This window comes from Quercus robur, chromosome 4 (assembly GCF_932294415.1).
Source record: "Quercus robur chromosome 4, dhQueRobu3.1, whole genome shotgun sequence".
NCBI classification, from domain to species: domain Eukaryota; kingdom Viridiplantae; phylum Streptophyta; class Magnoliopsida; order Fagales; family Fagaceae; genus Quercus; species Quercus robur.
The window spans coordinates 85,835,304-85,850,881 of NC_065537.1; the positions used below are offsets into that span (position 1 = coordinate 85,835,304).

Genomic DNA, 15,578 nt, shown 5'->3' on the forward strand with positions numbered 1-15,578 from the left:
ATGACTATTAGAAACATGAAACATAACCATCTGTAACTGCAATAATTGATGCCAATGCTACCCTACCATACAAATTTCACAAAAGATAAGGCAAACATAAATTGAACTACAGTACACAGACACCTACGGTCTGTGATCATTATCAAATGGTCTCATTTCATTTGATGACTTACGCGTACTCTTTGCAAAGCTTATTGGATAAACAGATAACACGTGGTATCTAGAATATGGTTGTCATGGACATGAAGGTGGATATACTTTTAAAGCCCCTCTAGAATGAATTAATGTCAAAATTGACCAATTCCCACCTTCAAGCTTTAACCTCTTCAAGTTCAGAAGCTTCTTCGAACGTGGGTGTCACGTTTGCAATTACGCTTGATGATGGCTAAATCGGTGCACTATAATCAGTCAATTAAATTATTAGACATTTTGCTTTCTAACAAGTAACCACGTGTCATGAATTGGCTTGGTTTACACTGAATGTTAAGTAATAGGCGGCCAAGTCAATAGTCAAAGAGGAAAGGCTTGCAAATCTCTTTCCAGCTTTTATATAAGGACTTGTGTGCATGGTCTTAGCTAAATCCAATTCATCATTTCTCACCTCTCTTTTGCTATCACAAACACACATACTTGATCAAAACTTTAGCCTCTCCCAGTCCAAAAATCTCATTATCAACAAGAATGATGATGATGGAAAGTGATTTAGGACACACGCTTATGAAGGTGGCTTTGTTTGTTCTAGTACAAGCTTTGGTGTATCTCATACTTTCAAAGTCATCCAGCATCTTCTCCAAAGACACCAAGAGATCATTTAGTTTCAAACCAGCTCGGTCTGTAAGTATTAACCGAATTCTTGCTGCAATTAGCGACATGCCTGCTGGTGGCGAGCCGTCTCCTCGTCCAGGAGGCCTACAGTCTCCAATCAAGGAAAATTCAAAGCCTCATGATCACGCCTCTTAGGCCTTTTTGTTTGTTGTTGGTTTTGGTTTTCATACATACTTCCATTAGTTTTTCTTTTATACTTGTATTAATTATTTGTGGCACAGCTTTGGCTGCTGGCTTCTATATTGTAAGATTGGTTGTGTTGATGTGTAAATGAATTAGACGGATTCTTTGGTTCTGTATTGTTTCATTGGACAGAGCTTGTTATTGTAGCAAGTAACAAACAGATTTAGCTTTCATATAAAGTCTTTTTAGCACCACTTGTTACACGTTTTCTAGTGATATGATGGCAATCGGTGAGTGGTTGCAGGATATAAATGATAGATCCAAAAAATGTTTTAATAGGAAGAGAAAATTTTAAATTGTGGATGTTAGACATATAGCCAATATCATATGGACAGATGATCAATATAGTGATTCAATCCACTATTCATGTAGATCAAACATAAATTCATTATATATGTGGAGATCTAATGCTGTGTTGAATTTACTGAACATATCCTCTGCATGTGGGAGCCCATTCCCCCCTCTTCACATAGTTTTTTTTTTTTTTTTTTACATGTAAAAGTTCTACAGGTTCCTTAATTGAGAAGTTATTTCCATCAACCATTACCTTTTTTTTTAGTGCAGTATTACCCGATGTATAAAATAATTTTTCCATCATTATTGCTCATTGGGGTCTCTCTTTGGAACTCTTTATTCAGAATACAAATCTTCTATACTACTTTTTGTGTTCCACTTTATATTTTGCCAATCACAACTTGCAGTATATTTATTTAACTTTCTTTATAATTTCTTTATAGAATAGCCAAAGCTTAAGGATTTGAACTCATCTATCCTTGTTATATTTAAGAGCATCAGCAGTAGTGAAGCTAAAAATTTAGCTATTTGACACCACAAAAAGTTACTTTATCTATTTTACCTATTCACTTTACAAAACATCTAGCGACAGTAGATCTATTTTAACTTTTAACACAATAAAATAATATAAATATTACAATAAAATAATATATCTATTACAATAAAATAATATATTCACTACAATAAACAAACATCACAATAAAATAATATATTCACTAGTATTTTTCTGGTAGTTGGGTGTCTGATTCAGTGGATTTTATATAAATTTTATGAGCACCACCTCGACACCTCCAACGAGCAGGCCGGCGAAGTAGAGAGGAGATGAAGGATGCCGGAGAGAGAGAGAAAGAAAGAAAAAGAGAAAATATTATTTTAATGAAAGAAGAGAGAGAAGTTTAATAAGATTTCTTTTTTTTTTAGCTTCTTACTACAATGCACAACCATAAATAGCTGTGCACTGTAACAAGAAGCTAAAAAAATTTTAGCTATAACTCCACTATTATAACATACATTTTTGTATTTTGGTAAAACTAAATAGTTATGTAAGCTAAAATAGTTATATAGTTATTTAACTTCACTAGTATTAATGCTCTCTTGGCCTCTTACAAGTCTTTTTCTTTTTTTTTTTCTTTTTTTTTTTTAAGGCAAACAGTGTTAATTTTGATGGGCTTAATTTCTTTCATTTTTCTTCAAGAAAGTTTTGATCCAAGAGAGGTACAGGTTTGGTCAGAATTGGGTCCATCAATCTTTTAAAATCTTAAGTGGCTCTCGATTAGGAGGCATATAAAAGTATAAACAATATCTCTTTTGGAAAAAGAGAGAAAGTTACAAACAAACAAAGGGCCTGTGAAAGCGTGGGTAAAAAGAAACCATAATTGATTATGGGCTGGCCGAAGTATACCTACCCATTTGGAGGCTTATAAAGAAACCTGTCATTTTTAATGAAGAGACAGAAATCTTTGATCCATCCATGATTTTCTTTTCTAAATTATTTATTTTCTTTGATGGACTTCCTTTATTTACCTACATACCCTTCTTGATATATGTACACAACCTTAAAATATCTCCTTCCCTAATTTTGCTTTTTATTTCTATATTTTTAATTTCTATTATCTTCATTTCTGCTTTTCAGTGGTATTTTAGGTGCACCTTTGTAGCTTACTTTATTTTGAACTCTTTGATTGTCAAAATACTTTATCTCATTTTGAATATTTCATAATTTTATGTTCCACAAATCATAGTTTGTAAAAAAAAATAAACTTCTAACAAATAGGATACTATAATTACTAATGTATAAAGTAAAACATTAAAACTGAAACAAATGATTTCTATTTTATATACAATTTTTCTCTCTCAAATTTCTGCTATTTAAAAGAAATGTTCCTCTTGTGATTTTCTTTTTTCTTTTTTCTTTTTTCACTTACCATAAGTCTTCCTATAATGGAAATTTGAACAATCCCACTAAGCCAAGGTTTTTCTTATAATTTTCTGCCTTAGTACGATGGCAAGCTCCTTCCACCAAAATTGATAGGTAGCCAATTTAAGTCAAGAGATTAGCCTCTTCAAATAATTTGGGGCAAGGTTGTGCTTACCATGATCTCTCTTAGACTTTGCAAAAGTGATAGTTTTGTATACTGAGTATAACTTTTTTATTTTAATTCGTAATTGAGTTCACAAATTGAACAAGAGAGGGCAAGCTGAGAGCCTGAAACTTGCAACATTCTAATCGGCTGCTAACTTGAGAAGGCAACTTAACAATCTATATTTGTAGTTACTGTAATTATTTAGTTACGCAAGATTTTTATTTTTATTTTTATTTTTCCTAGAGGGACAGATACAAGCTTTTGACATTATAGAATAATATTGTAACATCACTAGGTAGAATGATTTTATCAATCCAAGCATTGTTCAACTCTTAAAACGGTAATTAAATGAATATTATCTTGAGAAATTCGCATATATACCTTTCTGGTATCAATAATTTAAAAATCCAATGTCAATGTCTACCAACTGTTGATATTATTAACTAATCATTTTTAGTAGTTTACTGTTTAATTATTTGCGAACAGCTTTTAATTGTTTGTTTAAATGAGAAAGAAAGCCGCAAAGTGACAAATTAGTATGTCAAGATTTACCATCCAAGTAGGAAAAAAATAGTAATAATGAAAGAGATTTGGTTGCTACCATAATCTTTCAACTGAAAATGTTCAGTTAGCCGCATCAAAGTGACTGTAAAAGAAACGGGAAGTCCAAAACAGCGATGGGGCTACCTCCTCCCTTATAAAAAAAAAAAAAAAAAAATCATCATTTATCGGAATACTTATAATAAACAATCATCATTTATCAAATTTTAATTCTACTATTACATATGATTGTGACATTTGCAATGAAGTCATACCTCTTTCTTAAAGGGGCCGGGGTTCAATTTAGATTACCCATCATGAAATAAAAATCATTGTTTAGACTTTAAAATCTCTCTCTTTCTTTTTAAAACCCAAAAAAGAAAGGGTAACTTGTCAGTTAGTAATTCATTTTTCTTGTTATTGGGATGCTTTTCATTTTATTAATATAAATGGGGTTTTGTATAAGTAATGATATAGCTAAATGTTAGGCACCTATATGAACGATATATCAACTAAAATTGTTTCTTTATGTAAGGTACACCCCCTTCCTATTCAAGCATCTTTAAAATATCATAAAACCTCTTTACATTTATTTACATTGGTCCCCAAAAAAAAAAAAAATGAAATATGAAAAAGAAGAAGTTAAGTTCGAACCCCCTTTCTTTAATGTTTAATAATTTAATCTTCTTGAAAAACAAAGAAGTATAATAAGGAAAGTTTGGATATAAAGAAAATAGAGCATTCCATCAAAATCATTAAAAAGCTTGTTCTTTTTTCGGTAGGACCTTTAAACTTTAAAAATAAAATAAAAAATCACTCTCACTAAGAGAGTATCAAAGTTATAATTAGAACTTAATGTATCCTCTTTTTTGGTAACTAAAACAAAAAAGGATTCACAAGACCTCACGTGAACCTCATAAATGTAATGTTATTTTAGGAGGCCCCATTATGTTACTTTTTGATATCCGGCTGTAATTTTTGTTCAGTCATCTGTAGAACAACCTTTCATGTTGCTAAAAAGTTAGAGGAGAGTGAAGGTAAATTTTCTAATGCAAACTTCAAGCAACTTTCCCTCTCTACTCATCAATGGAAGTGTAAGAGTAAAGTGATAGTATATAGAAATTTGCGCTTGACTGGATTGTCATCCTCTAAATTATGGAACAGCACAAATCTCGTGCTCTACTGATTTGCGAGTACAGTGAAAATGGTTGTAAGAGATCCGTGGCCCGTGCACATATTGATTTAGCCCCCACAAGTAGATCCAATTAGTACATTTGTTTTGTGCAGAGGCTGGTAGAGCAAGCAGTAGAGTACATATACGGTACAATGGTTAATTAAGCTGGCCACGTGAAAGAGACAGTAGATGTACCAGACTACTAGTGAATCCCAGATGATACTAAACTTAACACCAAGTCTAGTGCTGTGAAACAGTACGTGTGCCTTCACAACTATAAGTAGAGTACATGGTACAATGGCTAACAATGTTAGTTTGTTCTGTTAATAAAAAGTCTTTGTTTAGCCAAAAAATCAATGGCTAACAATGTCTCCTTTAAAGCTTTTCTTCGACTCCTTTCCTCCTTCTCAGTTCTAACTTCTAACCTTACATGCACTAACATGATCATAGCAGAAACTAAAGTGTAGTAAGCTGAAGACATCTCTAGATTTTAATAATCAAAAAAGCTCTCACAAAACTAATGGTGTAGTTAACTCATTTTTTGAATGCACAAGATGAGATTAATTACTAATTACCAAAAAAAAAAAAAAAAAAAAGGAACGCATAATAAGAGATTGTGGTCAATCATGAAGTTCTCACATCGTTTGGTATGAATTTTTTATACAAAACTTATTTTCTATGTAAAAGCATTTCCTAAAATGATAGCCAAGATTAGTTTATTTAACATGTGGCTGTATATTATCCACGTTAATGTAATGCAGGAGTTAGGTAAAATGAACTTGGACGAGTACTCTTATGTTATAGATGCGGAGTATAATGATTAGACACCAAATTAATGGAAGGAATATATCTATGTATGCGTGTATGTAACTGTAAGCAAAGCCCAATTGCATTCTATTACTTCATTGACTCTTGAGATTGTAGAATATATATATCCAACCCTGGTTTCCAAAAGACATGTACAGCTTAATATTGCCTTCAATTATCACTTGTATTATCAAAAAAAATCTCACTTGTATTTTTTAAAACAAGTTCTTAAATTTAACATTCTCCTATATATAGTAGCCTCTATATCCACTAGTCGTTCTTCAAACATACACAATCAATAGTATCAAACCACCCCTTTCCTACCCACTCTTTCTCTGTCAATCAAGTTTGCAAGAAGATGATGAAGCCACATTCATGTAGAACAAGTTCAGCTGCTTCTACTCAACTTTCCATGCACAAACACTCACGGGAGATATCAAAGCTCAAGCCAAAGATTCGTATAATTCACATATATGCACCCGAAGTCATAAAGACAGAACCTGCAAATTTTCAAGAGCTTGTTCAGAGACTCACGGGAAAACCTGCAGAGATGATGAAGAGTAATAGGAACAGTACTACATGTTCAACAACAACAAGCCCACCAACCAAAAATATAATGAGTTTCTACAGGGAGCCAAGCTGCAGCACCATAGAAATGCATGATGCTTTTGCCAATTTGCAAAATGGGGTGAGAATAAAGGAGGAAGATGAAGAAGAATTTTGGAGAAATGAAAACTTAAATGGCTTCTTTGATGGTTTCTCTGACTTGGATGGTTTCATTGAAGAGTTAATTTAAGTTACTTGATTGTTAGTTGAAATGCATTATCTCCACAGAAGATTTTAAGGAAACTTCCTCTTTTGTTTAGTTTCAATTTTTCTTCTATTATGTAATTAGAATATATATAGTGAAGGTATGTTTCTATGCTTTCTGTACATTTCCTTCTCCTCAGCATGACTGAGTCGATTCACAATATGATATATAATCACAAAGGATCATAGATTTTATGAGAAGGGTCTCTAATTGAATTGCTTAAGATTTACTATTTCATCTATATAAGGTTCAAGTGAAAGTTAGATCTTTAGTCAACTGTAACAGATCAGCTCCAGTGTTAGCCCATTGGTACACCTTCTATGGTTACCTAGCCAAATTAAAAATTAAAAAAATATATATAATAATGCATTTTTAATTAGCACCAAGCTAGAAAAATATTTTATGTTACTATATAAATTGATCAGCAAAAGAAGTATAGGAAATGTCAAATTGTATTTAATTAGTCGAATTCTTTTTCTTTTTTCTTTATTTGGTTTTTTTTTTTTAATCTTTTTTTGGGAAACTCAATGCAATAATATGTTTGAAAATTGTATGTATATCTGTCTATATATATATACACACACCAACACGATGGATGAGTATTGGTAGAGAGGAGCTGTACCCTCTTCACTTTCGCCAGCTCCTTGTGAAAGCAGCGCACAAATTGAAATTAGTTTAGATCTAAAACCATTATACATTTTGACTTTTGAGTAAATAAACAAAAAGTTGCACATTAAGATACTCACCGACATGCTATGTTTACTTCCTATAATAAGGTTAGGATATTCTTTGACTACATATAATATATAAATTATTTTATGAAAGGCAAGCCTTCTACCACACATGAAGTTGTTGCAAATAGCAAAAATAATATATAGAATGGATGACATACATATATACACTCAACTATGCAAACGTCATGGATTATATATGCAATTTGTTTGATTAATGCCAGGCCCTTTTGTCTCTTCTACATCTTCTCCAACTAAGATACAACTAGAAATTAACTACTAAACAATAACTTTTTTTTTATAATAATAAACAAGAATTAAGATGAAGTATAACGCATGCATGTAAATTACTTTCATGGATTTCTTTTATAGGAAGAAAAAGCTAAGAGGAGTGATTACAGCCTCGATCTTGATGAAGGTAGTAATCTGAAAAAAAAAATCACCTACCACTTTATTACATGTTTTTTCTTGAGGTTCATGTAAAATAAAGTAGAACATCCAAGTTTGATGAATAAGATTAATAAGTGACTTTGAGTCTTTTAAATTGACTTTGGTAAAGCAAAAATGCTCTCGCGTGAGTTGATTTGGAAATTATTTACTGCCTATCTTATATTAATGCAAGCAGCCGAGTGGGTTGGATTTAATGGAGCCTCTTTTTGTACTTTGTGTTTGGAAGTTTGGAGAGAGAGAGATTACTAATTCTCAAAGCAAAAAGGAATGAACTTTGAACTCAATGGGATTGCTCCAAATTGGAGTACAATTGTATGTCAAAGCTAGCCAACTAAGTTAATTCATAAGTAAAATACAACAAACTAATTATCTAAGGATGGGGTTGGAAATCTTTTGTAGCATCAAGCATTGAGATTTAGAATTCAATGCTTGATACTATTCATATATAAACTTCTTTTTGGGGGCAAAATTTAGGTTAGTTTCTTAGGTACCAGATTCAGTTCTATTTGACAAATAAAATTATTAATTAAAATTCATGACCAGTCATTTTTATATGTAATTCAATAGAAGTCAAGTAATTATGATGAATTTTAGACAATGTCATTTATTATGACAAAGTTTTTGTCTAATTTTTAGAGTATTCATAAAAGCTAATAAAGCTTGGTTAAAATATACATCAAACTCAGCATTTTTTTTTTTAACCAAGACCTGCCTTCATACTTACTCAAAAAAAAGACCTGCCTTCGTACATAAGGTTGCCACCGATCTGAGAGAAATTGGGTTTTGTCCATTCACTGAATTACAAGTCTGACTCAGAACTAGCATTGACTTCGGCTTTAATCAGGCCGAGTGTCAATGTCTTTATATAATTTGTCGATTTCTTATTAACTTTGTGCGAGTGGGACTGCCTTTTGTCAAGTTGAAATATAAAATAACAAATTATTATGGTTTAGATCAAAATATCCAGCAGAGAAGTGACAAAGATTCCGGAGACAAGTCATTGCAAATTGCCATCTTAACTTGTTAACAAAGACAAATGAAGGATACTGTATAACAATTAAAGGTGTGGGGGTGGAGCAATGAGCGATGACTGTGAGCATTACTTCAGGCACAACAACAGCCACTCACTAATTAACTATATACACTTTGTTTTCCATTTTCCGTGGAAAAATATATATATATTCAGAGAAACTTTAGTGGTGTATTTGGATGACATGCTTTACGTATTTGGATTTGAATTTGGATAAATATCCAAATATTTTGTTGTTTTGACAGTAAAAAATGTCAAGAATTTAGATGACAAATTCATCAAGAATTTTAAATCTTTAAAATGCTTGGATTTAAAATCAAGTCATTTCAAATCTATTAATTTATTTGATACACTTCTATTTTAGCAAAAAAAATAAAAATGATTCAACAGAGTTAATGGCATCGAGCCTATTTAAGGGGCCTTTCTTTCAATTTCACCAAAATATACTCCTACCATAACAACTTGATTCAACCCCATTGTTTTGTTTTGTTTTTTTTGTTTTTTTTTTTTTTTCATTGATCGGAAGTGTACTTCAAATATAGGCACACATCCTTTTCAAAAAGTTTTTTTATAGGGAGTGAGAAGAGAGAGAGAGGAGGTTAAACTTTGGGTAGTGTTTATTTTACACTATGTTTTTGTAACTCAAAAACGTGAGTTTTCAATTATAAAATCAGTGTGTGTAAAACACAAAACAAGTTTTTGCCTTAAACTTTAACTCACATAGACCCGTAAAGAATGTTATTATCACTAAACTATTACTTGAATCTCATCTATTTAACAACTTATTAAATAAAATCAGCGAGGATAGGCTTATTTTTCTATTTGCTATTTCATGGAACCACCACTACTACCATATAATTCTCAATAAAACGTACCACCACCAACCTAAAAGACGATTTGTCATTCTCAGCTCTCCACCAAAATGAACTATTACATGCCAAAATGGAATTCCAAGATTGCTGAGAAACTTCTTCTTCTTTGTTTTTAATTATGCACGATTTCATTAACCAGGAAAACCATAAACATCCTTCCTCAACTCCTCCAACACAGGAGGAAGATAGCACTTATTACAACAAACATAAAACCTATTTGCAGCAGCATATAACTTATAACATTACTAAGTAAAGCGCAAGTACACAAACCAAAGGTGGCCTTCTAGTGTCTCTTACTTTTACTTGAGAAATACACACAAGTTATGACAGTCACTAAATTCAACAGTATACCACACACATGGGTTGGTTAATATAAGAGGTTTTTGCAGAAGTGGTCAAAGCATCATCTGCAGCCAGCACTAGCCAGTTCAATAAACTGACATGACCAGGATAATATGAATCCTGCGTACATGATTTTCATGCGAAGAGGGCAGTCTGTTTGTCTATTTCCTTGTTACAGCAAAAGCAAGAATGAAGATGAATTTCAAAGGAGAGAACTAGCGATATTCTTTCACTGAAAATGCTGAAAATAGACCAGAACTTTAAAAATAAATAAATAGAACAAAATAAGTCAGAGTTCTTCGGTAGTAAATGAGTGACTGAGTTGTAATACTGCTTGAATATACACACTCCAGATAGTATAACCAAGTGATAAAGTGTTTTCCCCCTCTCTGTGCTGAGATCAACCAAACAAAAAAAAAAAAAAAAAAAAGTTTGTATGCAAGCAAGTTAATCCTATTGAAACTAAAAGGAAACCCTCATTAAATTCTAGAATGAAAATTTTTACAAATACAAGTACAAAGTAAACAAACCAAAGACATTTTTGAAAAGGGCAATACCTAAATTTATCCACCAATATGTATCATAGGCCTATTTACAGTCCTTGCAATGTCAAACATTCCAGCATGTGAAGCTTTCTTTCTCTTCACCTGAAGCAAAATAGGAATAATTAGAAGTAGTAGTTGCCAAAGATTGCATAAGGAAAGCTTCATATCCAAATCCAATTAAACAATTATGGTCCATTATGTTGTCGTGTGCCATAATTCTAGACAGGAACATGGCTTCCGTGTTCTGGGGACAGGAGCATGGCTATGTATGTGCATCATTGTGAACTTTCTGGCACTCAACAAACATGTTTGTCTAAGTTTACCCTTTTGGCATACAAGAGAGCCATAAAATGTAAACATAACAGAAAACACTAACAAAAAGCATAATAGCTTTATAATTCTAAATACTTTTCTAGGGAACTGAAAAATTAATTGCTTCATTAAGTCTCCATCTGAGTATCGCACATGACTGTCTCCTCAAATGCCCATAATTTTCAAGTGGCTCTACAACAAGTCATAGGCTATACCCATTAAATCAAAAGTAGCAGCAGATTCCCCAATCAATTACATCAATAACTTATAGTAAAACATCTAGTACCACTGAGAACATGAAGCTTTCATGAATTTAAAAACTAACGGTTTTTTCAAAGTTCTGGCATCATGAAAAGACTGTAAAATGCATACCGCTGCCCCAATTACTTCCTTCAGTGCATCATCGTCAGCACCAAGCCGCAGGGGATCTCTTAAGCTAACCTACAAATAACAAAGTCTAATAAGAATAACAAGGAAGCTGCATTTCCATATTAGTACTCAAAAGAAAGGGCAAATATTTCAGCTACAACTTCCATTAGGGGAAATGTAAAGGTTTGCCTAATTTTTCAAAGCTAGCACCTCATAGCTCACTCAAAACATGTTAAGTCTTCAATCATCTTATTACTTTGGTGCAGATAGGAAGAAGTTTGATAGGGCCAAAAAATAGCCATAACTCACCTTTTACTTTTGGAAGTGCTCAATTGGAAGTTAATACACTTAAAAATGTTTCTCACCTAGTTTCATCTATGAATAATCAAAATATGTTTAATCATGACCAGAATAGTTTATCTGATACCTACTGTTATCAATCTGTGCAGAAAGGTATCCCAAAATCGGTTACAAAGCATTAAGCCTTCATCATGTTAACCTAAAAGGGGTTTTTTTTTCCCCTTTTTTGACAGGTAGATACTTTTTTCCTTTTATTTTGATTGATAATTACACAGGCACCAGGTGGGTTATGACCTCGACATCTACCTTGCTCTTTTTTTCTTTTTTGGTGACATAGGAGAATTTCACTTAGACTAGTTGCACATCATAGACAATAATGTACAACAATCCTCACTATTAATCAAACTCCTATGGCAATTGACCCCACCTACTAGAACCAATTACTGGGAAATCCCTTTTCTCCCCTGATGGGCTAAGCAATTTATCCTCATGCCCAGGAGGCGACATCTACCTTGCTCTTACAAGGGAAGGAGGTGCCATTTGGGCTAGAGCTCTTTGGCAATAGGTAGGTACGTATAAAAGTAAGGTGACTAGCAGAGTTGAGAAGTGTACTACTCTCATACACAACTAAAGAGTCATAACAGTTATGCATGGTGGATTAACATCAGACATAGAGCTATATCTATCATAGCCAAATGAGCGTTAGTTTACCTTGAAGGGATTTTGTTTTTTTGGTATAAGTTTTCTGTCCCTAAGGGTAGAGAGAAAGGGAATTTTGACTATTGACCTCTCATGAGGCGTGGTCCCCAGCTGATCTCTTGGGAGTTGGGGCTAAATCATCCATAAGTTTGGTGATTCAACAAAGATATCAAATGCATATGACCTCAGAAAGACATGTTCCCACAGCAAGATTTTCTTTTTTAGATAAATACCATTCATGCAGCCATATGTGATTAAATCCAGGAGTTCACCACCAACCTTTTTTATGGGGGGAAGTAAATGCCATTAGGTCCAAAGAGCATTGGCAATAGCAATGTACCAATAAGAAATGCTAATACTCAAACAAAATCCATGTCTTTATGCTAGTAAAAATTGAGAGCATATAAAGCCAGAAGAAAATTCACCTCTGCAGGACCAAATAAGCAAACTTTGAAGTTCCCATCAGCTAAAAGTCGCAATCTATTGCATCCAGCACAAAAATGTTCAGTCATTGATGTGATAAACGAAACTGAACCACAATGCCCATCTATCCTGAAATTCTTTGCTGTGTCTGTCGGGTGATCCTTAAGTTTCTTTAGGCCTGTAAACTGTTTTGTCTGTCCATTAACAATGAGGAAATTAGCATATGTATAAACAAACATTCACAATCATATAAGTGGGTCACTAGCCAGAGTTCTACCTTACCACTCTATCCAACATTTCAGAGTAGGGTACAAGTTTCTTGACATTCCAAACATTCCCATCAAAAGGCATGAACTCAATGAATCTAACATTAATTGGCTTTTCACGTGTTAACTCTACGAAATCACAAATCTCATCCTCATTGAACCCACGCATTACAACGCAATTTACCTGAAAATCAAAGTTTTATCATAACAAGTCTTGAACAAGACTAAGAGTAGTACTTTTAACATGCACCCACACCACCCCCCCCCCCCCCCCGGTGGCGAAAAAAAAATTCTTTTTATTTGTTAAGAACACAAAGAAAAGTCAGGAAATATATATAACTATAAGCACAAATTTGAGAGGATAAAACATGCCTTCACAGGATTGTATCCAAGGTCTACAGCAGCATTGATTGATTCCATAACCCTTTCATGTCCTTTGCGTCGGGTTATGAATTCAAACTTAGCTGGCACCAAAGTGTCTAAGCTGATATTCAAGGATGTAAGCCCACACTCTTTCAGCTTTGGAAGTTTTTTTGCAAGAGTAATTCCATTGGTAGTAATGGCCAATGTCTTTAGTCCCTTCAAGTTTGACAACTGTAGACATATGTCCTCAATATCCTTCCTAATGGTTGGCTCCCCCCCAGTCAAACGAATTTTCTCCACTCCAGAGCTTACAAACAGATTTGCCAGTCGAACAATCTCATTCGGTGAGAGTAGTTGAGGGCTTGGAGTGAGCTCCACACCCTCCGCTGGCATACAATAATGACATCGCAGATTGCAACGCTCTGTCAAGGAGATCCTCAAGTAAGTGTGCAGCCTTCCAAATGAATCAATTAGCATATCGGAAACAGGACTATCTTTTGAAGTATCCTCTGACAAAGTAGCACAAGAAGTAGCATACATCTTTGCGAAGGATCCGTTCAGATAACTACGGACTAAACCTTGACTATTACTCTCTCTGGATGCATAATATGATTCAACCTCACAATTGACCTGATTATAAAGTTCCAAAATTGTTAGCCATTTTGAAAATTACCAACATCAATCACCCCCCAATATCAAAAACCAATCAATTGAGAAAATCTAGCAGAAATAATAAACTTAAATTCACAGACAGCATGTGTGGGGGCTGAGGAACCAATCCTCAATCACTGGGTGAAAAAAATCAAACACTTGGAAGCTATGATGTTTAAAATGTTTGGACTTGATACATAGAATTCTGAAAGTTTATTTTTGTGAACAAATTAAAAATGGCATTCTTTTTTTTTTATGTTTGTTTAAAAAAAAAAAAAAAAACCAGGAAAACCCCCAGATGATTTGTTTAATATATTGAAACATGGGTCAGAGCTAAACCATCATGAATTTACCAAAAAGTGTGTAATGATATAAATATATATCCTATGGTCAGAAACACACAGTACAATCATCTGACAAATGTGTTGCTGAGTATTGACAATACATGTTTTATATTTTATATACATATATACACGAATGTAACAGTGAAATAAGAAACATAAAATTATGGTAAAGGAACAGTTTGGAACTGGAGCACAACAGTGTTAAGATAAAACAAATCTGAAACTCAAAATAATAACCCAACAGAGAAAAAAAAAAGGCATAGCATGAATATGATTGAAAACAAAGCAAGCAGTATAACATAAGCCCCAACAAAAATAAGAAAGAAAAGAAAGGATGTAGACATACCAGGAAAAAATTGGATTTTGTGAAAGGCAAAGGGCAAGCAAGGAATTTGGAGACGTAACGCCTCATCGTTGCCGCTGAATTGTAAGAATAAAAATAAAAATAAAAATTTGTTAAGAGTGGAAAAGCATTTTGTTGAAGGAAGGTATATCTGTGTATATGTATAAAAGGAAAGGAAAAGGAAAACTGACCTCTCTTTTGGAAGGAATCTGTGAGTGCAGAGAAAGAGTTTATGGCTTTTGAAATGTCTCAAAAGGCCAAAGAACCAAAACCAAAAAGCAACGGTGGGAGATGGACATAGAAAATAGATATATATATAGTAAATAGATGTCCTATGAAGTTTGGTATTAGATATTATTTTACATGTGTAAAAATAGGCATGCGCACGGTTGGGTTGGGAGTAAGGAGTGGAGTGGAGAGTCTTTTTCGACATTGACAATGACAATGAACAGACATGTCCAACTCATTCACCATTCATCTTCTTCTTATTATAACTTCGCTGGCTGCTCTCAAGTTGTTCTTTCTCTTTCACCTTTTTATTTCTGATCTTTAATCTATTTCTGTATTTTACAGTTCACACTTTAGGGGGGTCTCCTCTCATATCGTCTTCTGCAGAGCTAAAACTAACACAAAAGGTTGCACAAAGCACTGCACTGCAGATCCATCCTAGACTGCAAATGGACTGTTTGACTTTTCTTTTATACGAGACTTATTTAGTTATTATTATTATTATTATTATTATTATTATTATAACTCCGCTGGCTGCTCTCTATTTGTTCTTTCTTTTCCACCTTTTGATTTCTGATCTTAATCTATTGCT

At 33.4% G+C, this 15,578-nt stretch overlaps 2 protein-coding genes across 4 annotated transcripts; one reads left to right on the forward strand and one right to left on the reverse strand.

Moving 5' to 3' along the window:
- Positions 1 to 536: 536 nt before the first annotated feature.
- LOC126724157 (uncharacterized) lies at positions 537 to 1,120 on the forward strand. The gene has a single exon (XM_050428497.1). It carries the CDS (start codon positions 682 to 684, stop codon positions 958 to 960), a length of 279 nt encoding a protein of 92 aa, XP_050284454.1. The 5' UTR covers positions 537 to 681; the 3' UTR covers positions 961 to 1,120.
- An 8,833-nt stretch (positions 1,121 to 9,953) lies between these two features.
- Positions 9,954 to 15,079, reverse strand: LOC126724158 (GTP 3',8-cyclase, mitochondrial). Of its 3 annotated transcripts, XM_050428499.1 has the most exons (8): positions 14,950 to 15,079; positions 14,762 to 14,835; positions 13,430 to 14,050; positions 13,074 to 13,241; positions 12,794 to 12,985; positions 11,373 to 11,441; positions 10,701 to 10,790; positions 9,954 to 10,537 (listed from the first exon to the last, which is right to left on the reverse strand). In XM_050428499.1, exons 2-7 carry the CDS (start codon positions 14,825 to 14,827, stop codon positions 10,707 to 10,709), a joined length of 1,200 nt encoding a protein of 399 aa, XP_050284456.1. In that variant the 5' UTR covers positions 14,828 to 14,835; positions 14,950 to 15,079; the 3' UTR covers positions 9,954 to 10,537; positions 10,701 to 10,706. The 3 variants fall into 3 exon arrangements, with proteins under 3 accessions (XP_050284456.1, XP_050284458.1, XP_050284457.1); XM_050428501.1 differs by lacking the exon at positions 14,950 to 15,079 and having other exon boundaries at positions 9,954 to 10,384; positions 14,762 to 14,935; XM_050428500.1 differs by lacking the exon at positions 14,950 to 15,079 and having other exon boundaries at positions 9,954 to 10,532; positions 14,762 to 14,935.
- Between the last annotated feature and the right edge of the window lie 499 nt (positions 15,080 to 15,578).